Raw genomic sequence first — 25688 nt, forward strand, 5'->3', positions numbered from 1 at the left:
GGTGGATATTTGGATGTTCTGCATTTTGGAAGAGTCTGGGCACCCACATGTAACACCAAAAATAATAAATTAGAGATCCTCATCTAAACATTACCCTTCAATACATGCTTTCTCAGGCTAATAACCCTTAGAGGTATGGGTTCCTTTCCCACTTCCTCTGTAGTTTGAGGCATGGCTTAGTTGTTTACATCATCTGGAACTAATTGCTGTCACACTTGCTCCCACCAATAATAATTACAGCCATGACAGACAATGCTATACTGTGGACTAGGCCAAAAGGACTGATCCATGAGGCAGGCTGGCCTACAAGGCCTTTTGGTCCCTTGAAGCTATTTAGTTCCTAAGGAGTAGAGCCCTAATCTTTGGGTTTAGGCAAGTCAGAGTCTCCCAATCTCTATCAAATCATCACTCCTTCCTTCCAGCTTCATTTTCATTATGTTACATCAGGATGAGAAGGTACACTTACTCTTGCTTCTGCAGACCACCCTTGCGGTGATAAAGCACCAGAGTGCCCAAGACCATGGCTAAGTTGGTCCTTCCAACTCCTGTTTGGCAGCTCAAGAGCAGAGCAGGAGGTGGCCTGCTGGGATCTTGGAGAAGGAGCAGGTTTGGGCTTTCCTATGGAACAAAATTACAGGACAGACATTTCTTGGGCTACTGTTTTCTCAATACAGTTGGCAACCAAATGGTACCAGAAGAGAAGAACCCTTCCCCACTCTTGGTGCAACATGCATTTATTGCTGCTGCACAGGAAGAGGAGTACTTTGACTCCCTGGCACGGTAGAGAACGAGGGGAGTGGCATTTCTACCAAACTAGTCACCATCTTGCTTGCTCTTCTTTCCAGGGAATTTATGGTTGTATTGATGGTCTCACAGATAATTTAATTCCAGTGGAACACATTGGACTTGCTGTTGACATTTCATGATGGGCTGCAGTTTTTAGCAAAACACTGACAGATTCAGGCAAAGACCAACTCATTAATTCATTTGGGGTTGTTACAGCGAGTCACCTAATCTGTGCCTGAGGTAACTGTGGAAAGCCGGCATGTCTCAACTCCCTACCTACACCATAGTGCCTGAAACACAGAATCGACAGAGCTGGCAAGAGGTCAAAAGGCAATTGGTTTTTATCTGCTGCTTTGGTTTTTAAACTATAATTGCATTTGGGTTTGTTTATATATATATATATATTGTTCTCTTATAAAACAATGTAAGCTGCTCTGAGTGCTGTGTGTACTGTGGAAGGATGAGATATAAATTCTCTAACACACACACTAACATCTGCTTAGAAGTAAGCCCCATACATGAGACTTACTCCCAGGAAAATATGTACAGGAATGCAGCCTAAATGGCTTATTGTTCCATAGGGTCCAGGAAACCCTCTCCCTGCCCCATCCTCATATTAGTTTAGCCAATTAGAAACAGGTGAAAGCACCTGGGGTTGATATTGTTGAAAAATGCATACCTTCAACCTATTATATTAATGCAATGGAATACTTTTTTTAAAACAAGAATCTCATGCAAGTCAAGATAAGGTTTCATGGGGGCAAACAAAGAGAACAAGAAAGATGCTCAGCCAAAGATGGGGAGATGGGAATAGGCCCAACATCTAAACCTTTCTTCATGTTAGCTGCTTTAGGAGCATCAGAAAACAAGGCAGGCAAATCCTTTTCTCGCTGCTCAGCTCTCTCTCTCACCATGTCTCTCCCTTCTCCTGTTCCTGAGCCCAAACTAGGGATAGCTTCAATTTCCTCAGGTACTGCCCCTCTCTCCAGCCAGCACTCCACCTCCCCTATCCTTCCTACTCCTTAGAGCTCAAGCTTCAGAGGGATGCAAGAGCTCCTACTGCTTAGGCTCAGAAGACAGCATGAATGTATTAGAATAGTTTATATCCCACCCTTGAACTTGAAACTTTACAGCATGTTTCAAGGACTGAAAAGTGTAAATCTGACCATCATGAAGCTACGCTTTCCCAGGCACATAACTTCTATGCTGCAGAAACATCTGTAATATTCCAATCTTAAATTGTTTCTGTGCCACTTCTATACCTTATGTTTTTACCTGTACCAGGGCCAGCTCTGCCATTAAGCACAGCAGGGCAAGCCACTTCTGGCAGCAAATTTTGAGCAGAGGCCTGGCTTAAAGGATAGGCATGGTTGGGCTCCTACCGAGGGCCCACACACCAGCAGGAGCCCACTAAGAAGAGCCCCTGGAGTTGCTCCTCCTCCTCACCATTACGACCTGTTTGTTCACCCGCCTCTCACTTTGGCCCAGACAATGTGGTGGTGAGAACGATGAGCAGCAGATGCCTACAAGATCACTGGTTCTCTGCCTGTCAAGCAAGCAAGTGGTAGTAAGACTGAGAATGAGGATGAGGGCAATAGCAGCTGGTGACAATGGTGGTGAGAAGGTAGACATATTGAAGGATGCAGCTACCACAGGTTATAGTGATGGCCACCAATTTGGATGGCTTTAAAAGGGGGGTGGACAAATTCCTGGAGGTAAAGGCTATCGATGGCTACTAGTCTTGATGGCTATGTGCTACCTCCAGTACCAGAGGCAGTGGGCCTATGTACACCAGTTGCTGGGGAATATGCGCGGGAGGGTGCTGTTGCACTCGTGTCCTGCTTGTGGGTTCTTGGTCAACAGCTGGTTGGCCACTGTGTGAACTGAATGCTGGACAAGATGGACCCTTGGTCTGATCCAGCAGGGCTCTTCTTAGGTTCTTAGGTAGGGGGCCCATTGAGGGTGTCTTGACCAAGGGCCTTCAAAAACCTGGAGCTGGCACTGGGCACCATAGGTGGCAATTTATTGCCTATCCATTTAATTGAATAGTATGGACATTATCCAGCGGGAATGTAAATACTTTTAAGCCCCACTGATTACCAACAGATTTCCACTGAAATCAAGGAGATGTAAAAGTGCTTCATGTCGGGGCTGGATCATGCACCAGATTTTGACTGCATGGGTGGGTGTTTGAGGAACTCTGAACATGCTCCCAAAGCAAATATAGGCAACCAGCGAGTGCATGTATTCCGGTACAAGCTCCAGAGAGCCAGAAATAGCTGCAGCTCCCTGCTGTATGTACACACAGGGGTGGCAAACACTTGGAAGGAAAAACAAATGCTCCGTTGGAAAGCAGGCGTCTCCACCTGATGAGAATAAGCAACGCCCAGCTTCTGCGACCTTGAGCAACAAAAGCTTTGTGTGTGCCGGCATGGCCATTAAACGCAAGGGAGCCTGTGGAACTTACACAAAGCGGCAGCCCCTTACCCTGAGGAAACTGATGAAAGCATCAAACTGTGCTTCTGAAGGAGCTCCATCCACAGGCAGAGGCAGCCGATGATACCTGCCAACAAAGAGGGCAACAGGGCTGTTACTGGGATACGAGAGATGAAGGATTAAAATGCGGGCAAATTTTATACAAAGCTCTTAAATTCAGGCATCCAGAAGAACATTTAATTCAATGTGCCGCCAAGAGGAGAAGGAGGCATCTGCCTAGGATGCCTGTGACAGATCGTTACACCTCTCTCTGCCTTTCTCCCATTGCTTTCTCATGTCACTTGTTCAGCAAGGATTTGGGCAGGGTCAGTGTTCAGTTCTTAACATTGTACAGTGCCTCAGTGGTATAACAGCTTAACCAGGATCAAATATTATATTTTCATTATGTTTAACTAGGTATGACTTAGATCAGGGGTACAGAACCGCAGGACCAGGGGCTGAATCCAGCCCCCCTGGGGTCCCAATCCAGCCCTGTGGGGCTCCACAGTTGGCTACGCCCCCTTGCCCTGCCCCACCCCCTTTCCATGCTCTTTCCCTTCACCACCAATCATTTGGTGGTTTCCCAGCTTTTGAGCAGCTTCCCACATTATAAAAGGTTGAAATGCTTTTACTAAGGTTCAGGTACTGGCAGTACGAGCTTATATGCTAATATTTTTGGTATTTTGCCCCCCCACACTTCTTTTGCCTTCGGCCCCACCCACCACAGCAATGCGGCCCCTGAAAAGTTCCTGAAACGGAATTCTGCCCTCAGGGTGAAAGAGGTTCAACACCCCTGACGTTGCATCATCCAAGAGCAATGAAAAGAAGGAACATCCAGATTAACATGAACAATATAATCATCAGGGAAATGGAAAGTTTCTCCCAGAAAGTTACCTATAAGATGGTAGCAGGAAGACTGGCCGCTTGTACACTTCCTCTGTCACGTGGATGTCTTCTTCACGGTGGATGCTCACTGAATGTGGCTCATCTTTAAAATGTTCAATGTCATTGTAGACATAATATGTATTCTCATTCAGCTGGGCAAAGTCGTGTATCTTCAACAGATAAATCCAAGAAACCAACCTAAGAAGAGTCTTGCTTTATAAACACACCCCTCCACAGAGCTACCCAGAGCTATCCCTACACACGTTTTCCCTCCAAAGAGCTACCCTTTGGCCTAATGCACGCCTCGATGCAGAGACACAAGAGCCATGTCCTCATGCTGCTCCGGTAATGTTTAATTGGAGGAAGGACGTCATCCATTCCACCCACATGGTTTATCCATGGAGAGCAGGAGTGCAGAACCTCTTCCGCCCGAGGGCCAGATTCCTTCTGGAGAAGCTCTGAGCAGGAGCATTCCAGTGATGGGCGGGGCTGAAGCCAAAAGGGATGGGGGCAACCACCACCACCCCAGCATATTTTAGCTTGAAGCTCTTTCTGCCAGTAACTCAGCCTTAGGAGAGGCATTTCAACATTTTAGAATGGGGAAAAAGTGTACCAAAGCCAGGAAACCACCAAGCAATCAGTGGTTGAGGGCAGGGTGTAGAGCCACCTGGGGAATGCCCAAGTGCCAGACTGGGATCCCAGGTAGGCTGGATTTGGCCCCTGGGGCTGAGGTTCTACACCCCTGATGTAGACGCTACTAGAGCAGCATTTATGCCAGGATGTCACAGTAACATACTGTCATGTTTGGGCTTTCAGTAGCATTTGCAATCTCCAAACTGGACTCCCAGTTCAACAGCAGGGATGTACGGACTGTGTAAAATCCATTTGGTCTGTGTTTCGTGGATTGTTAGGCACCTTTCGTTCAATCGTCAGCCCATCGATGCAACTGGATATTTTTTGTTTCCGAATTTGGACAAATGCACATTTGTGCATATCTGCACGTGAGGAAATGCGCAAATACCCCCCAAATGCGCATTTCCACGCTTTAGCCCATGGGGGGAATGCGCATGTTTGGCTGGGGTTTTTTATTTTGCTTATTTTCCTATGATGATATTTGTACAAAACTCAGGAAAGTTAGAAAAACCGGTCCGCAAGCCTGTGGAATCCGCCCAATGGGAGAAGCCGGTCCACTGCGGAATCCGTGGATCAGATTCATGAAAATCCAAACTCATTTGGTCCCGTTTCAGATTTCTCCAACACCCCTATTCAACAGTACAAAATTTTACTTCCCATCAATAAAGCATATGGCTAGCTCACTAACTAAAGCACATCCTTACTATTCTAGCTGTATTATTAAAAGTTCAAGAATTCGTAAGTGACAGTGTCTGAAAAATAAACCACAGTGACCAAAATAAATGGTCACACATTATATCCAAAGGGACTCCAATGTTGTAGAATAGGTGACAAACCACTGAAAGGCATAAACAGCCCACCCTGCCTCCAGGAAGTCCCACAGTAGAGTGCACCTCCTTGTGCCACTCCAGAGTCACCTCTTTTCGAATCGAGAGCTCCAGGTTTTCTACTCTGACACCTCTCTGCAGGCTGTGGAGATTTTCGTGCAGGTTCTCCTTTCCCCTGGGGGTGTAGGGCATAAAGTCGTTGTCCATGTGCAGAAAGAGCACAGGCTCCTCACGAACGCAGAACACAATGCATTCCTATGTGACAGAAAGCAAAAGTTGGCAAAAACTCAGCAAAACGTTGTTGGTGCCATTCCACGCTGCACGCAGACATTGGATATGAGCCAATTTACACATAACCCCTTCCCTACATGATCACCTGGAAGCATTATTTTTCCTATACTCTTGTCACTGGCTGCTTAAAAACCTGGATGATACTTCATCCTGCATACACAATAGCTCAGGACAAAGCTTCTAGCTCAGAGGTGCAAAACCTCAGGCCCAGAAGCCAAACCCAGCCTTCCTAGAGTCCCAATCTTGCCCCCAGAGTTCCCCAAATAGCCACACTCCCTTTCCCTGGCTCCATCACTGGCATGGAACCCCCTCCCCCACTCAGAGAACTTCTCCAAAAGGGAATTTGGCCCCCGGGTTGAAAGACGTTTGACACGCCTGTCCTCGGTATTGCAAGAATAAATGCACTACTAGAAACATATTGTCACTCCATCATTACTATGAAATGTCACATGCATATTGAAAAAAAGGGAATCTTGCAGTACTGTCCTACTTAATGACCACTTGCATCCATGAATACACATGGAGAAGAGGGCCTTCACTTGACTGCTTCATACAGTGAAGTAACATGTGGAGGTCATGTTGGTCACACTGCCTAGCCCCACCCGAGGCCAATACAAGCACAAACGGCACATTTGGTGGCGGCACGAAGGGCCCTATATGCACACACAGATGTTACACGTGTAGAACTCCTCCACACAAGGAGGGATCCTGATTCGCCCAGGATCTGCCTTGCATGGAGTTCTATGCACATACATCTGTGTGCATAGGGTCTATTCTCACTGCAGCCAAAGGGGGCGTGACTGACGCGTGCAGTGGAGCTAGCTGATGCAGCCCCCTCACATGCTGGGTTAAAAAGGGGCGGGGTCATGCATGGTCCCTTAAAGCCTTAGAGCAACAATTTGTTTTGCGCCAAATAGTCCTGCAGTGGTGTAGGAGCTGCAGGGTTTGACTGGAGAGTGGAGGTCACCCAGGTGCACCTCTGATAATGAGGTGCACCTTGGTGACCTCCAGCAAGTCCCATTCTCCCTCAATCTTGCAGGATTTCTTTGAGGCCAAGATGCTGCTCTGAACTCATTGGAGGAAGGATGGGATACCAATAAGTACTAAGCAGGACTACCATAGCCTTCAGGAGCATGCGAGAAACAAAATTCCCCTTGCCTACAAAGAGCCCATCCAAGCTGTATCCAAGGATCCATCTCGTAACTCTCATTCCCATTCTGGGTTGCGTACACAAAAAGGTGCATTCGATTCACTTTCATCCATGTACAGACCTTATGGCCATCGTTCTGGAGTTTCTGCAGGACCTGCCTGAACCCACCAAAGCTGGGCTGGCCCATTCCGAACACCGAATATCCCCCTTTGGCCTGCCGAAAGTTCGGAGCCCCACAGGTACTGGTGGTTTTCAGGACGTCTAACTTGCTGTATACGTCTTGGACCATAAAATACTTCCCCTGTAAAACCAGGGAGAAGGACAATGTATTATTTGAATATGGAAAAGGAGGCAGGGTGAAAAGAAGCCAAGCAACCAACTTCTTCACACAACACAAAAACAAGTTATAGAAGTTGCTGCCGCAAAATGTGGCAAAGGCCACTAACACAGATGGCTTTAAAATGGATTTGATGGAGGAGAGACCTATCAAGAGCTCTTGTCCATGGACGCTAAACAGAACCTCCATGTTCAGAGGCAGAATGCCACTAGATGTCACTTGCTGGGTGGGATCATCAGCAAGGGAGGGCATTGGCCTTCATGCTCTGCTTCCTCTGGTTGACCACCAAGGCTGGACTTTCAGTCTGATCCAGCAGGGCTCTTTCTATGTTCATATGCCTCAGTCTCTCCACTATGCTCACCTGTACAAGGTAGTGCTCCGGAGCAGACTCGGTCATCCGCCCCACAGTATAGCTGGCCTTCAATAAGTCATCATGAATCTGAAACTCTTCTTTGCAGTTGTAGCTGTAAGAAATCACAGGAAAGAGTAGAGGGATTTTCTGCAATTAATTAGTTTTTATTGTGTGTGTGTGTGTTTTCTTACCAACACCGTAACATCCCACCTCCTTATTTCCAATACCATACCAGGATGATGCACTCCTTTCCCAGATTGTAAGCTCTGTAACGAACACACACATGCATGTACGTGGGGGAAAGGAAAACGGAAAATAAGTGATAATCAGGTACTGGCACTATTCCCAGCCATTACAGCTAACCAACTCAGTCATATAAAATCACATGGTACAATGTTCCTGTAGCTCAGGGATGAGGAACATGTGGCCTTCCAGAGGTCTTGAACTGCACTTCCCTCCACCACTGACTATGTTGGCTAGGGATGATGGGAGTTGCGGTCCAACAACATCTGGAGGACCACACATTCCCCACCACCGCTGTAGCTGTACCACTCCAGACTGAAGGTGTGGGAATATTTTTATGCAGTGCAATCTACCTATAATCTAAAGTGTGGGAATATTTTTATGCAGTGCAGTCTACCTATAATCTAAAGTGCTACAGCACAAGAAACTCTACACCTCATAATTTATCTGCATGTTTAGATAATCATAGGCTGCAAACTAGCAATGAAAAGACCATTAAAAAGTGTCAAAAAACTGCTTTTTTAGTATAAGAGCCTACCATGGATGCCAGTGCAATTATACTTAGCAGTGTTTCAGTATTAGGGTGAGTCTATTTTCTATGCTCATAAGCACAGAAAAGTGCTTTCTATGCCAGGGGTGGACAACTTGTGGCCCTCCAGATGATGTGGCCTACAACTCCCATTGGCTATACTGGCTAGGGCTGATGGGAGTTGTAGGCCAAAATATCTGGAGAGCCACAAGTTGCCCACCCCTGGTGTAAGTCGAACAGTAATGGTACAAGACAGCCTTAAGAGACAACATGATGAGCATATAAAAACATACAATGATGTGGTGGTGGGTGGAATTAAGGAGTGGGGGGTGGACATAGGAAATAAGGATGGAATGCATTTTAATCATTCTCATGCAGTAAATGTGAGAATGAGGGACACTACACCTCTCCCTTGTGGGATTTAAACTGAAATCTCATGTAATACCTCAGTTGGTTTTAGTCTGTGGTTTCTACATACCGAGAATAAAGAGCACTACCAGCTAAGTTTGATTTTGTGCTGTGGAAGATCTTCCACTGATGAATGAACAAGAAAGAGCGGACAACTGCAGAGGCTTAATTCTTTCAAGCTCTCATCCTTTAGGACAGGCCTGCACATGCAAATGCAGGCCACTGGCCAGATAATCACTTTGGCTCAATCAACTGGTTTTTTCCTGCCTGGGAGAAAAAATACAAAATACAAAAATGGCCACTGGCCATACTGACTGGGCTTGATGGGGTTGTAGCACAACTCAGCTGGGGGCCACAAGGTTCTGGAAGGTTGTTTTAGAGAACTGAGTAAAGACGGAAGAGGCGAGATGAGGAACCAAGATGGTGAGAGCATATGAAATCTCTCTCTTCTATAAAATTGATGGCCAAAACAGACATTACTTGAAATCCGTATCTAGCAGCTACATCTTTTTTAATTTTTACTATAGAGTAGGTGCAAGAGGCCCAATCAAATCTTTAAAAGAGAGACAGTGTGGTGTTGTGGTTAGAGTGTTAGACAGGTGAGACCCGGGTTCTAGTCCCCACTGGACCGTGAAGGTCAGTGACTTTGGGCCAGTGGCTGCCTCTCAGCCTAACCTACCTCACAGGGTTAGGATAAGATGGAGAGGAGGAGGATCACATACACTGCCCTGGGCTCCTTGGAGGAAAGGTGGGATATAAATGTATCAAATAATAAAAGCCCCCTACCCCATGCTAAAGTCCTGATCAATATAGGGGGGCCGCAGCTAGATACGGATTTAAAATACTGTCTGTTTTGACTGTATGCAGATGTAAAGGGAAAGGGTGTCAGGCATCTTTCCTACACCTAACACAGGAGTAGGGCACTTGTGGCCCTCCAGATGTTGTTGAACTGCATCTCCCATCAGCCCTAGCCAGCATAGCCAATGATGGGGGGTGATGGGAGTTGTGGCCCTCCAGAGGTCTTGAACTGCACCTCCCTCCACCACTGACTATGTTGGCTAGGGATGATGAGCGTTGCAGCCCAACAACATCTGGAGGGCCACAAGTGGCCCACCCCGAATGTAATCATTTAAACAGAAAGACATGGGACAATGTCCACAGGAGTTTTAGAAGACAAAGGAGCTCCAAAATGCTAGTGGAGAAAAGGTTCAAAGATGTACAGAAGCATCACAGGCAGAGGCAACTCACGTAATGACTACAGGGGCCACCTTATTGGTAATAATCGACTTGGCTTTGTTGTTGTGGAGTCCAACCGTCTGGAAGGAGTGAATGCTGAGGGAAGTGCGATCTTCCATGGTTCCGTTGCCGTGAATATTCTCAAAGGTTGCTGTTGTCACTGTCTGCTGAGCCGTGCTGGCAGTTGTACCCATAATCCACAGGCAACTGCCCAAAAGCAAAAATCAGAAGTTGCGGAAAAGATACAAGGAAAGATCAAGGTTGCTTTATTTAAAAAGACAGGAAAGCCATTACAACCACACACCAAAAAATATATCCGGGAAGAATATGGATTTGACAATGTGCATGTCTTCCTTTAGAAAGTGGTTTTCAGACTGGGAAACGCTGGAATTCCTTGGAAGCTTATTGCCAGTTCTTCAATGAGAAGATGGGCAGTGGCTGACAAACTTCCCTAGAAGGCAGCTTGTCCACCTCCATGGATCGTCCCCAGCATTAAGCTGCTGTTAAACTCAAGAAACAGCGAGCTCAAACAGGCCTGGACAGTGCCCCACAGGAATGAGGGAGAGGGCATCCATCAACATGCCCCCCAAGTATTGTGAAAGTGCTGGAGTTCTGTAACGGACAAGGATTCCTCAACAGACAAGTCGACACCGAAACAGACCCCTGAAGGCAGAGAATTCAAAAGTCATGGATTTATAGCTCTACCTATCAGCTTATTTGGGCATTTATAAATAGCTAAATTTTGATGGTCTCCAATAAAGGAAAGGAAATAAAATAATAATGGAGTATAAGACAGGTATGAGGAATTGGCTATAGCCAGGGAAAGAGCTGGTTACTCTTGCAGTGCCTACTATACAGAAAAGGGTACCTAGGCAGCATTCTCCAAGAGAATAGGACAGCAAGAGGTGGTGTGTGCATGTGTGTGTGTGATATTCACTCTCATAAAAGCACTAGATTACTCCTGCAGTGCATCCAGTAGTGCACTGAAGAACTTTACTCCCATGTTGATATCGGTCTAATCAATCACTCTCCTCCAGTGAGGCGCAGCGTCTCCATCCAAGCAAGCTGGTTTACATGAGACTTTTAGCACACAGATGGCTGGCAATACAAGGTCCCAAAACAGTTTCACTTTCAGGTCAGAGGCTGGAATTAACCATAAGATCCCAAATATAACGATTAGCTCCCCCTGCCCCCTCGGAGCCAACCCTACCATTAGGCAGACTGAGGCAGTTGCCTCTGGCAGCTGATTCTGCGTGTCATAAAAGGGCAGCAAATTAATTGCTATTGATTTTATTTCTATTATTATGGTATTTTTATTCTCAGGCAGAGATAGACATTTGGGAATTTCTCCCTCAGGTGCCAAAATAACTTGGTCAGCTTTGAGTTCTATGCACATTGTTAGGGGGTGGGGGGAGGTACATTTGCTGTTCCACCTCAGGCAGCAAAACGTCTTGGGCCAGCCCTGCTCTCTTTATAATAGGTTGGATTCCACAACAGTCAACAAAGCTTCATTTTTTTTTCAGCACAAGGTGTGCTGGGGCTCAAGCTTCCCTGGAAAATCATCTCCTTGGCCTTAAAAGCCTAATCCCAGATATATGGGCCTTCTTTCACCGCTGGGTAACCACAGAGGTGCACATCCTGCTTGCTACGTTCTGGGCTCTGCCTACATAATAGTTCCATTTCTAATAACCTCCCAGAGAGCTTCAGCTATTGGGCAGTATAGAAATGTAATAATTAATTACATTCTTTAAAGCCCAGGAAACACTTTAAACTCCCATTAAGCCCAAAACAGTGGTCCCAGCAGCTGGAACATGAAGTTCAACCCCATTCCTTCTTGGGACATTCCTAAACTTATTCATCAAAAGCTTAAGAGCATTCCACCTCTCATAGTAACCTGAATATGCTTTACATGTAGTGAGTTTGTATGACCAAAGCAAGAGTTGAATTGGAGGATTACGGCCATGAGTGTGAGCTGGTATACTTCACATACTCTCAGCTCTAGCACACCTGATGTGACAATATTGCCCCGTTCTCCTCCACAGCATCCAATCTACATAGGCCTTACGCCTCCACAGGCCTCTATATCTATCCTTATGCCTTTCCCACCTTGCTCCAAGCTCAGACACCCTTAGACAGAGGGGCCATGAATGTCTGCCACCGCCTCCATAGCTACTCCTGCACAGGACAGAGTCCACGGAAAGGCTTCTGAATATGCAAGTCCTACATACGAGCCTTGCCGGATCAGACCAAAGTCCTATCTAGCACAGCATCCTGCACAGAGGCCAAGCAGATGCCCCAATGTGAAGCCCACAAGCAGGACGTGAAGGCAACAGCCCACACCCATGGGTCTTCCCCAGCAACTGGGATTTCAGGAGCATGCAGCCTCCCATCTTGGAGGTAATATGTAGCCGTCATAACTATCAGGCATTGATGGACTTAGCCTCCGTAACAGCATGACTCCTAACAACACATTTAACATGCCACACAAGTACAAAGTGGAACTTCCACAGAATGTCATCTGCCACCATCATACATCATCTATTTTTTGTCCATTTTCACCTGAGCAATTCCTATGGCTGAGCTCTCATGCCACTTTTTAAAGGCAGCAAGGCAATTTGGGGCCACGGTGCCTTAGTGGTTAAGATGCTGAACTGCGGACCGGAAGGTCGGCAGGAAAGCAGTTCAAGACCCGAGTGCCGCGTGACGGAGTGAGCTCCCGTCTTCAGTCCCAGCTCCTGCCAACCTAGCAGTTCAAAAGCAAGAAATTGCAAGTAGATAAATAGGCACCGCTTCGGCGGGAAAGGTGACAGCATTCCGTGCACCTTGGTGTTCAGTCATGCCAGCCACATGACCACGGAAGCGTCTTCGGACAGCGCTGGCTCTTCGGCTTAGAAATGGAGATGAGCACCACACCCTAGAGTCAGAAATGACTGGCTGGGGACACCTTTACCTTTTAAGGCAATTTAACAAGCAGTTGGAGCTCACAGTGAGGGCACCATGAAGCAGAAATGGATGCAAGTACTCAGTTGGTCACAGACATTAATCTTGCTGTATCATTTCTGCCTCAAGCTGCAAATCACAAACCGCTTACTGTGGGTTGGATCCAGATTTGCGCTAGATCAACTGCACTTCCCCACCCCCTCCTTCCCTCCTGAAAATGCTTTACAGAGTCAGGGGACTCTGCTGAATAGAGTGGTGTTGGGAGGAGGGGAGAGGAATCCCCAAAAGTTGGGCGGAGAGACCTTCCACGACCTTCTTGCAGAAGGGCCCTTTGTCTTGCGGAAGGCAGATCCTGGATCTAACCCAATGTCTATTTTTTCTACAGAAATACCTCTGTAGTAAGACTTGTAGATTAGAATGCATCTGATGAAATAGATGCTTGTCTGTGAAAGCTTATGCCACTATCAATTGATGAGTCTTTAAAATGCCATGATTAGGGGGTTTTATTTATGGTTACTGATGCAACAGACTACCACTGCTCCTCTTCTAGACTCTAAACTGATTTTTCTGACTAAAATGGTATCTTTTTTTCTCATCAGCAAATGTATAAGGGTGGGTGGGTGGGAGAGAGACCTAATGAGAACGTCACTGGGTCAAAATATAGCTTTTAAAGAGTTGTTTGGAAAAGAAGGATCAATTGCCATCAATAGGCTCAAGATGTTTTGTTTTTAAATCAGCCAGCAGATGGCATGCCTGAGCCAGCGGATGATTTGCCAGCAGGCAGCAGCTGATCGTGAACGCCCATGCCCACCCTAGCTCTCACAAACTCTTGGCACCACAAATGTGTAAGCACACAAGATACCATATCGGTTGTTGCAGTTCGACTTTGATCTCAGAAGTTCCTTTTTCAAGCACACCTCATAAATTCACCTCCTAGTCCTTTGCCATCACAACTCTGGTTTTGAGCAATTGTTGAAATGGTTTCTCTTGCCAAAGGGTCTGTTTGTCACAGTTAAGTGAGACACTAGGATTGCGTCGGTGATGGGTCTGTCAAACCACTTCCCCAGTAGTGCAGAAGTATGTTGATTGAGTCTGGCTATAAGGGCCAGGGTAACATTAGCTAACATTACATGTCATACTCCATAGGCCAACGGCTCAGTATCCAGCCTCGGGAAGCCCTTGCCATATCCCAATGTATCCCTTTCTATCTCCAGCAATACCATCCTACTCTCTTAAAGAATTCCATTTCCCTTGTTATCCCTTAACCCTGAAACTCCATCCCCCAGAATACCTGTGTGTTTCCATTTCGCTCTTCCTTCAAATCCCTTCTCAAAACCGACCTACTCCATGAAATGTTTGTCTTAACCCCACCCGCAAATTAAACTAAGCCTAAGCATGTGTAACTGCATCAGCACATATTCATCTGGTTACCTCCCTCAGACAAACATTTGGTTGCAACAGGCCACATAACACAGGGCTGGTGTTAAGGGTAGGCATGTCAGGCACCTATCCAGGGCCCACGCCCCAACAGGGGCCCACTGACAAGAGCCCAGACAACGATGGTGGTGAGAAGGAGGAGGAGCAGATGCCACGGCCTACTTGCTCCCTGGCTCTCTGCCTGGCAAGCAAGCAAATGGTAGCAATGATGAGAAAGAGGGTGACGGGCAACAGCAGTTGGTGGCACTGGCAATGAGAAGGCAGATTCCCTGAGGGAGGGGGCCCCACTGAGGGTGTCTTGCCCAAGAGCTCTCAAAAACCTAGAGGTGGCACTAACTTCATCCCTCAAAAAGAGGACAAAAGGGAACATCAATCTGCATAACATTTTCATTTGCAAATGTATATGCATAGGTGCAAATTTATACGTGTAGGTGCACATTTTGAAATAGCTATAATTTAAATAGAAATACAATACATCTCATCATTGTGGGGAAGACTGCGACCAGGTGACCTGTATTCCTGCTCAGCTGGCTGTCCAGATGCTAAGTGCTGATGGGCAACTTCAAGGCCCTGCTGCTCGCCCTCCTTATGGTTCTTTGACTTTAAACAAGAGTTGGACTGCGCAGCCCTTCAAATAGAGGACTGTCCTCTGCCAGCTATCCAAAACAGAGGACTGTAAGTAGCACACCTGGCCACCCTAGGCAGGGATCTGACTTTTCTTGCTCATTAGACCCAATTCCACCCTCCCCCCATCTAAGCAGAACAAACAGGAAGCATCTGTTACAACAGACCCACAGGCATGAAATTAGTATTTCAGAAGTTATTTTATAGCGGACTACACCAACATCTGGTCTACCACACCTGGTGATTCAGACCTAGGAGATGGTAGGCTTATTAAGACTTATGACGAATATATTTCATGTGTTAATTGCATTTTTAATAGGGCTTGGCCTCGTTTTGTATAGCTGGTGGTCTAGGTTGCCAAACAAATTTACAACTGCTTTGTCATCTTCCATAGGAACATGCTGTAATATTTGGGGAAAGCCTCAATGCAACTGTTACCTGCATGCTCAGTAGCACCATTTTCTTCTTCCTTCAACCTATGCAGGGCATGTAGAAAAAACGGGAAGGAGTTTAAAATCTGAAGATCCGGGTAGAATAAGCTCTATTAGGCCACTAGAGTGGAGGGCGGAACAACAGAAGTTCATTTATTTGCCCTGCTTGGATCTTTCCTTAAGAAAAAAATAGAACTGACTATATACCCACATTCCTAATTTGTCTGTATTCTGTGAAGGACCAGACCTAATGGGCAGCATCCAACACTGCCTGCATACTAGCAGGATGAACTTCTAGTGCAACGGGAAGCTAGTAGAGCCTGAAGCAACCAGAAATGAGCCAAAACACTAGTTTTAACCCCTGGATGGGGGCAGATCAGCGAAAGCCCCAGAAGGGAGCTCTGCTAACCTGACCTGTTTTGCAAATAAGTGATTCCATTTGTTTCTAGGGTTACTTTAGGAGCATTAGCGGTTGGTCTCATGGGCACAACAGAACAAGTGGAGGCGCAGTTGCAGTATTGGAAACTGCCCAAAGATGGCAGTTAATGCAAGCTGGCCTTTATTACAATCAATATAGCAACTTATATAATCAATATAGCTACTTATAATCAAAATCAATATAGTTAGATTCCCCTCTCCACCCCGCCACCAATCATGTTTCAAAAGATTCAGAGTAGGTTACAATGTTTTCCTCCCACATATTGCATTTTAAAGATGTTTCCCAGGCACAAGATACACTGCATACACAAGAAAGCCTTACCAGTGGATGGATTCAGACTGCCACATACAAAGTGATAACCTCCAGGTGATAAAATTGGTCATTTACTTCATCCTGCCAACAGGCAAAGAGATTTTTACTGCTTCTTGTAGACTTATGATCGGAAGAGGACGTGTAGTCCAGTTCTCCTCATCCCTGGGCAAGATGATGCAGGCTTATTAATTGGTTACATACACACTGAGGTTAACACTTTGTAAATATATTCATCCAATGATGGCGTGGTTCTTCGTACCGTTAGCGAGACTCGGAGATGTCTGCAACTCTAAGACGAGTGAAAGTGGAATCTTCTAGAACTTGTCGTAATGAAAATGATGCGCCTCCCCACAGAAGGAAGACAGCTCTAGGAATTAAAGGAGCAGATTGCCTACTCCCAGAAGTCAAAAATTCCGCTAGTGATTACATGAAAAATACAGAAACATCCAGTCAGAATATTCTGGCTACATTAACATGGGAGTGGGCATGGCTACACTTTCCTGGTAAACAATTACTTTTTCTGTTGCTCACTTTTAGACAAAAGGTTTTAATCGCTTTATTTTGATCAACTGTTTATTCTCCAAATTGGCGACTTTTGTGCAAAGGCAACTTTTCCTTACAGCTCTCTCAGTTCCCAAGAACAACATGCTCACGGTGACGGGTTCCAGCTGCTCAAAGCAGCTGCCTGCCTTCTTAGCAGCAGAGACAGATGTTTGCAGCTGCAAGTCCAGAAACTCAGTCGCACGGACCTGTTAACCTGCAACGTCCCCGCTTCCTCCCGCTGCGCTTGCCTTTGTAACCTTTGCCAAGGAAGTCCAGTTGCCTGGTAGAATCCATTTTCTTCCCTATTGCAAGCACTGAGTTCTAGGGTAAAGGTGCATACACAGGGGTGTTGCTAGGCCTGGGCCCATGGGGACCCAACCTCAAATCTTTTCCTCAGACTCCCGAGTGTCCATTGGTACCAATGGAAGTTATTTTTCTCAGCTTAATGGTCATGCAGGGGGCAATTTTCAAGCAGGATTACAGCTGGGGAGTGAAGGGTTAATCCTTCCCACATATTGCAACACATACACACCCAAAAGATTCCACCCTGCCTGGCAATTAAGTTTAGCGGGAAAAAACCTTCCATTGGTGCCAATAGTGGGCGGGAGGGGGGGGGCCATGAAAAAAAACTTACCAGACAATCTTCCCCCCCCCCCCGTGCATTTTTTCACACCTGTTCAGTCATTGCAAATTAATTGCAACTGAAAAGGAACTATTGATTCACGATGATCTCTGGCTGGGTGCAAATTAAAGAAGGTATTTTATCTGGTGTGATTTGGATGAGAAATTGGTTGGCTTTGACTTCTGTGAAATGTAAATAATTCCTTGCAACTATTCCCAAATTTACATATGCATTAGGCATACGTAAATTTTATGCAGATTTGTGTCCTGTGGGCATGGGCCCTGAATCTTTTAAGTACCTACCAACGCCCCTGTGCATACTATTGCCAGAAACAGCAGCACCATATCTAATTCTCCATTCCCACCCCCACCCCGCCACCCCAAGATGCATGAAATGACATAATCATCTTTCACTTTGTTCCACTTCATTGGCTGACTCTTGGGAGGAAGGGCTGGGGGAGGGGGGGGACACAGCACAATGACAAGGCGGACCTTGGGGCCAAAGTCCAGGGCCCTGCAGCCCAGTGGGGCAGATGGAGGGGGAGTGACCACCCAGAGAGAGGCAGGTGGTTAGGGCATCAAGGTAGCAGAAGCAAACTCTATTTTACTCCCATAGCCATGATGGTGCTATGATTTAAATGAGCTTAAAATGCAAAATTGCACATGCTCAGAGTATTTTTATATCAGGGTTGGCAAACATTCTAATATATCAGGAATGTAGAAGCAGTTGTGTGTATGTGTGTGGGGGGAGAAATGTTAGTTGTGTGCTTCACAACTGAAGGCTGTCTAAAGGGGAGAGGGCCATAAGACCATTAACTCCAGGTCTAAAATTACCTAGCTGCATCCCTGCATTAAGACATATTACATCAAGCACTATAATAACCAGGGAGACTGATACACAAGACTGCCATTTTTCAGGGGCAGCTTCATCTCTAGCTCCAACCTGGACTTCCCCTACCCCAGATCTACAGCAGAACCTAATCCAGTGTATGGCAATTGCAATGCACTAATTTACAAGGCTTCAGAAGCACTGCTCCTATTTCAAGATGAACAAACACCTGGGAAAAAAGTCGCCATTCTTTCCCACCCCTGGGTTGGCTGCAACCAAAGGCATCTTGAATCACTTGATTTATTTAGGACAATACACAGAGTGTCACCATCAGGGCACTGCAAGGAAACATCTCTCTCAGTAGCCAAATTAAATAAATGGGAAGAGCCTAGGAGAGAGCAAGAAGCATAATACAGGCCAGATTAAGGGCAGACACAGAAATTGAGGACTTCTAGAAAAGCTAATTCCTTAAAAGTTATGGCCAGAAGAGTGAGGGAAAGGTTTCTTTTTAAACTAGTGACACATAGCTATAGCTGCAAAAATGATCATATCACAAACATTAATGTGAAAAGGTATCAAGGTATTTTATCCTCAACTGATGACCACAACAGCAAAACCAACCAATTTTGTTTGGTGCCTTCTGTTTGAGAAATTTACTGATGAGATACCTACTTCACAAGACTGGTGGAAGATTTCACCATTTGTACTGCACTGCACGGATGAACAAACCAAAATGCAGAAGTGACTCAACAAGATTAGATCTTAGCAGAACAATAAAGGTGAGAGAGTGGTATAAGCACTTGTCTACTGTGTAGGGCTCAAGTCAAAACTGATCGGAGGATGACTGTATAGCACTTTCATGAAAAATTATGTAGGATTGTACTGTAAACCACAGTGAATTGTGACCTGCTGTACAGTTGTGGCTAAGAACATGAGCTGGGAAGTATTAACTGCTTCCTCCTCACAACACCCCTGGAGGCTAAAAGATGTTCTCATTCCTATTTCACAAATGGGAGAGATGGGCTGAAAAACAGTAACCTGCCCAAGCTTATCCAATAGAGAGCCAAGTCCCAAAATCCATGTCCAACAGAGCCTGCTGAATTACATTTGCTTGCTACTAGCCTATCCACCAACATCCATAGGAAAGTGTGTGTTACCAGCTTGGATCCAGTATTTTAAAAATCATCCATAGTGAAAATTGGGCATACCATACTCACAATCCAGCCAGAAATTGTTATACGTTTTACAGGAAAGGCAGCCACTGTGGGAGAATATAACTTCCCACACAACTAGTTTCAAAAAAGCTAATCTATAAATCTTGGGTATTAAAATGCTATCATTTGTGATAACACTTGTTTATATTTAATGTTTCTCATCATTACAAATAAAGACAAATTCAGCTCAAGAGCACTGGATCTTAATTAAGCAAAAACAGCTTTTTAAGGGCAAGGCAACATCTCAACCACAAAATCCTCAAATTCTCTCTCAACAAAGAAGTTAACTCCGGATGTTGTAAGAAACAGAAGAGTGATTGACAGCTTTAGGGTTTTCAATTGAATTTTACCTTTATAAAGGAGGACATTATTTCCTTTTTGTTTGTACCAGACAAGAGGGGCTGTTATAGTTTCCCAAATAATCAGAAGAAATGCTGTAGCATTTAAAAGGAAAGAGCATGAACTGAGAGGCATTTGCAATCCCTGCTCCTCTATGCTTTTAAAATCTGGTTCAACCTTTTCTACCTTTTTATCAGCAAATCCTGACATTTTTGCTCAGAGAATCAAGCATAATGAAGTCCTGCTTTCATTCTAAAAATATACATCATGCTTTCTCCACTTCCATAACTCATGCAACACTTAAGAGTCATATGTCACATAAATATTTAGGGCAGGGAAGCCTACAGCCCTGGGATCAAATCTGGCCCATTGCTTAATTTCATCTGGTCTGGGATGCCTTTGAAAGCAGATTGGATCAGCTGCCAGCCAGCCTGACCTGCACTTTTAAAGCTCTCCCCAGGCACGAGGGATGCCAGCACAACTTTGAAACTCAGCTTAGGTTGGCAGTCAGCTGGGCCAATCCACACCTTCAAAGGTGAAAGCATGGATAGGGATAGCTGCCCTATGTAGCCCCACAGTTAATCTTTTCAGTAGGTCTACAGTCCCAATTTAGAGGGATGTCACTTGCTTCTAGCCGGACAAGAGCCATGAGACTGGCCCACCAATGTGGTTGCTTTGTCTGTACTCACACACATCACACAAATCATAGGACTCTCACTACAGCAGCCTTCCTCAATCTGGTGCCCTCCAGATTCTTAGACTTCAACTCCCATCAGCCCCAGCCAGCACAGCAAATGGTCAGGGATTCTGGAGTTGCAGTCCAAACAGAGTATGTATTATATTTATATCCAGTCTTTCCTCCAAAAAGCTCACAGCGCTGTACATGATTCTCTCCCCCGCCCCACCCACTTATACCACAACAATCCTGTGAGGTAGGTGAGGCTAAGAGAGAGTGACTGACCCAAAGTCAGTAAGCTTAATGGTTGAGTAGGGATTTGAACTTGGGTCTCCCCAGTCCTAGCCCAACCCCCTAAGCCAGCTTTCCCCAACATGGTGCCCTCCAGATGACATTTTGGACGTCAACTCCAATCAGCCCCAGTCAGCATGGCCAATGGCCAGGAATGCTGGGAGTTGTAATCCAAAATGTCTGGAGGACACCATGCTGGGGAAGACTGCTCTAACCACACCACCACACTGGCTCTTAGTGGAGAGAAGTGCCCAATGAGGACAAGAACAGAGACTAACAAATGAGGGAAGAGAGGCAGATGGGGGTAGAAGACATGGGAAAAGGTGAGTGGGGGGGAGAAACTCCAGTTGGGAGGAGGTAATGCTCCTGAAGAATGGAGGGGTCGGGCAGAGAAGAAGAGGCAGAGAGTCTGCAGGAAGTGGGAAATGAAAGCAGGCAGTGGATGCAGAGGCGAGAAAGGGGTGGCAGCAAGGAGAGAAGCACACAAGGAGGAACAACAGAAAGACAGCACATGGATGGGGCCCTAAAGATGGCGACAGAGCTCTAGTTGCATCAGGGTTGGCCTCCAGGCCTTGCAGCCTGCAACAGGCACACTGTATGGGGAAGCTATGCTCATTTCAGCAAAAGCGTCCCTTCTTGCAGAGAAATTATGGCCAGTTGCTACTAATCTGGCCATTGCTCCAGAGATATTTTAATTACTTTCTAGATCCTAAGACAACAAAAGGAAAAGGGCCTCTCCTCTCTCCTGTTTTCCACAGATCAACTGGCAGATACTCTGAAAGGCTTCCAGGGAAAAGAACCATCTCCAGTTAGCCAAAGTCAGATAAAGTCTGTTTCCACTGGAAAAAAAAGTGTCATCATAAATAGTCTAGGATGACTAAACGCCATCAAAGAATTACACATACTTGCTTTTTCCAAAAAATACCCTTAAGAGAAGATTTCCTTCCTGCTGCCAATCTTATGGTAATGCCCTCAGTGGGACTTAAGAAAGCCTTCAGAAGACAGCGAGGATGCTCTCAGACTCAGTGGCTAGACTGCCAGCCACTGAAAACAGCACAACACATGCTAACCATGGCTGCTGGAGGCATTTTAAGGACTCTTTTCCACAGAACCACAACACCCTTAAAAATGACAGCTGAAGCTTCAGAGAAAACTGGGAAATGTTCTATTTAGAGGCAATTCTGTTTCTCTAACAGACCGTCCTTTCCCTCGGTTGCTACTATTAAGAGAGCCTCTTTAAAAATTAAAAAAAAACCTCTGACTGGCACGTGACAGAAGGCGAATGTTTATACAGAAGATTCGGTTTGCCTTGTTTATTGAATATGTTTTTGAGGCAGCGCAGCATTGTGGATACAGCATTGGAAACCCTGGATTCAAATTCCTACGCAGCCATGAAGGGCCTTGGAACATCACTATTCTCAGCCTTGTATGCCCCAGAAGTACTGAAATGGGATAACCCCCATGTTCTTTGGAAGAAGGACAAATAAAACCCAATAGAAGTGAGGACAAACCAGGTTAATAAAACGGGAGTCCACGCAGACTTCTCGTGTAGGGGGGTGTTGAATCTCTTTCAGCACAAGGGCCAAATTCAATTCTGGAGAAGTTCGGGGGGGGGGGCATTCCAGCACTTGGTGGGGCCAAAGGCAAAAGGAGGCGGAGCAAAAATTACCAGAAATATCAAAAATACCAGCATATTTTAGCCTAAGCTCTTACTGATGGTAATTAAGCCTTAGGAGAGGCCTTTCTACCTTAGAGGACTTTTTTTTAGACCAGGGTTTTTAACCTGCTACTTCTGCTTTCAGATTTTTTGCAGGATTAAGATCTGATCTCTACACGCAGGTTTTTTTTTCCTTTCCTGCCAAAATTCTCTCCAAAACTGAATTCAGCTCTCAGGCTGAAAGAGGTTCAACACCCCTGCACTAGGATCACTGCTTGTACACTAGCTTCAGGCTTCCCACATATGCTAGCGGCTACAGCACATGACAACCAGGAAATATCATGTGGTGTATTTTGGAAGGGATAGAGAGAGAAGACAGATACAGAACAGCCATTCTACCACACATCTGCACCCAATCTGTGGCAAAATTCCACAGATATACCAATTCTTCAGAAGCATGCAAAATTGAACACTAAGCATTGTTTTTATTGGATGCCTCTGAGCATTACGTATGCACAACTTTTCTCTGTGGGGAGGAGGTGGAGAATCAGCACAGTCAAACCCGGTTTGACGATGTTCGTGTCCATTCATAAGCAGCTGAGAAGCCAAACACAAGAGACTGTCAGTCTCACAACCTCACCAAGAAATGTAGCACCAGCTACCAGCTGTTTTAAGCACCAATGTGCTGGGCTGGAGAAGACTGGACATTTAGCCAGGCTGGTTTGCTACAAAATGCTATTTCATTCAGTGAAGCCTCTGCACAGCCAATCTAATTTGATAGGCTATCATTATGTAGAAACCTCTGGACTCAGTTTCAGTGAAGATGGCAAACTGGCACACACAGCATGCCCCCCCCCCCAATAGCCCTCTAGCAAGGACAAGAGAATGAATGCCCACATTTACATTTGTATAGGAGAAGGGACAGCTATTCCTGAGCCATTCTGGGAAAAGGACAGAGACCCACACATAGGCCTACACACACACACACACACACACACACACTCCTGACATTTCACTGGAGGCAAAAGTACTAGAATAAGGTGTAACATCTGCGGCTGGTGGGAGGCTGGTGGGAAGCGTGGGGGGTGGAGGGATGCGAGACCAATAGAAAAAAATCAGAGTGGGGGTGGGGGAAGGAAGAAACCCAGGTTTTCTTCCTTGCCTCACAATGCTATATAAATGCCAGGCAGGCCTGCAAAAGTTATGACCAAGTCAAACAAAGAGAGGAATATCCTGACAAACTCAAACTACAATATAAAAAGCTCAGAATGAAAACTACAACTGTTACTGGGAAAATGTATACAGAATAATACAATAAACTATGTAAAAATTCGTAACAAAATACAATGAAGTATTTATAGTAGCCAAACATTTCTGCAAAACAACTGTAAAACAGCACAATCACAACTTATGCATACAGATAGACATAGAGGAGGTTACAGTCTTCTACAGAGTTCAAACTTATTTGGCATTTATTCATGGTTTGTTTACAGTAAGTAACCTTCACTGAATGAATGAATGAATGAATGAGAGAGAGACAGAGAGAGAGAGAGAATTCTGTATACATTTTTCCATTTTTGTTTGTAGATTTTGTTCTGACCTTTTCATACTGAAGTCTGCAAAACTTGTGATCCACCAAGCCAAAAGTATCCCACCAGCCAAGAATCACAGAAAGTGCCTAATTTCTGCATGTCAGGATGCTCTACAATGGAGCAAGGCCAGGAAAAAATATGGACAACTCCTACCCTATCTGGAGAAAGTGGCAGCACAAAAATGGCACACCATAGGCACCCGGCAGTGGTGGGCAACTTGTAGTCCTCCAGATGTTTTGGCCTCCAACTTCCATCAGCCCTCACCATTGACTATGCTGGCTGTGGCTGATGGGAGTTGAGGGCCAAAAGATCTGGAGAGCCATAAATTGCCCAACCCTGGCACAGAGCATGAAATGGCATATCCTACACACACACACACACACTGCAAGTTGTTATTGCTGGTGGAGTGGGGAAAGAAACTCCTTACTTCTTGCTAAGGCCAAGGTGCTTTGGCAACCTCTGGTTAAGAACCCTTTTAAGCAGAAGCAGTTTGGTCATTGAAGTAGAGGAGAGAACAGTGCTCTTTCAACACAGCAACTTGAGACTTATTAATCTACCCCCAAAGTACTTCTTCATTAACACAGACACCCTACAGACGGGATTACCACACCAGATGGTATAATGGCCTCTAGCATAATTATTATTTTAAAAATAGAGTTAGATTAACTTATCAAGGATAGCTGCAACTCCTAGCCATGGTAGTCACATATACAACTCTACTTTTTCAAGGACCTGTTGCTGCTAAGAGTTTTACCACAGGGACCAGATACTTAACTAGTACCATTGATGAGCAACAACATGGAAAGTCTGTCAGGTGCAAACACACTCACATATTGAGTGATGTTTGATTGAATGTATATGGCCACCCATCAACAATTATTTCCAGGATGGCTTACAGATCAAGACAAACTAAATAAAATGTTAAAAATACAAAATACAGTAATTAAAATAATTTTAAAATGCAATGTAAAAACTGTCCTAATAGAGAAAGACCATTAAAGAATTGGCACCTCAAATTAAAAAAAAAAAACATACTAAAACAGTAAGAGCCCAAGGATTGTTTTAAAGGCCTGGGTGAATAAAAAGGTAGTCACCTGGTGCCAAAAATACCATAAAGAAGGTACCAGGCAAGCCGCCCTGGGGAAGCTATTCTGCAGCCTCCTACGGTCAGGGTGCCACCCCTGAGAAGGCCTCTTTCTTAGTACCACCCACCTCACTTCACTTGGTGGGGGCACATGGAGCAAGGCCTCCAAAGAGGATATTAAGGTTTGAGTAGGTATACAGGGGCAGCCTGTCCATATAGGTGAACTAGGCAGTTGCCTAAGGCGCCTAGTTAAGTGGGGCACCAAATTTGAGAGGAAAAATACAATTAAAAAAAACACACAAATAAAAATAAAAATTCCGTGTCCCTATTTTATCTGATCTCAGAAAAATTGGTTGGACAGATGGATGGACGGAAAAAAAACAATTATAAATCTGTTTAAATAAAAACGCTTTAAAAACATTAAATGAAAAATAGGGGGAAATGTTCCCCAGTTTACCCCAAAAAGCCTAGATCTGCCCTTGGGGGTGGGGGTACCAACTGCATGGT

The 25688-nt window shown here is 45.3% G+C and overlaps 1 protein-coding gene across 1 annotated transcript in view; it reads right to left on the bottom strand.

The window, feature by feature from the left end:
• The window catches only part of PALD1 (phosphatase domain containing paladin 1), a 151266-nt gene that overhangs the window by 86963 nt on the left and 38615 nt on the right, over positions 1–25688 (bottom strand). The window contains exons 2-8 of the mRNA XM_084841902.1: positions 10165–10359; positions 7746–7848; positions 7169–7348; positions 5697–5861; positions 4156–4316; positions 3274–3349; positions 467–618 (exon numbers count right to left, since the gene is read on the bottom strand). Coding sequence (XP_084698028.1) covers positions 467–618; positions 3274–3349; positions 4156–4316; positions 5697–5861; positions 7169–7348; positions 7746–7848; positions 10165–10359 — 1032 coding nt within the window. The remainder of the gene's footprint in view (positions 1–466; positions 619–3273; positions 3350–4155; positions 4317–5696; positions 5862–7168; positions 7349–7745; positions 7849–10164; positions 10360–25688) is intronic.

The sequence above is a fragment of the Heloderma suspectum genome, chromosome 3 (genome assembly GCF_057233095.1).
Source record: "Heloderma suspectum isolate Gila_16-S chromosome 3, 16-S_ref, whole genome shotgun sequence".
Classification (NCBI taxonomy): Eukaryota; Metazoa; Chordata; class Lepidosauria; order Squamata; family Helodermatidae; genus Heloderma; species Heloderma suspectum.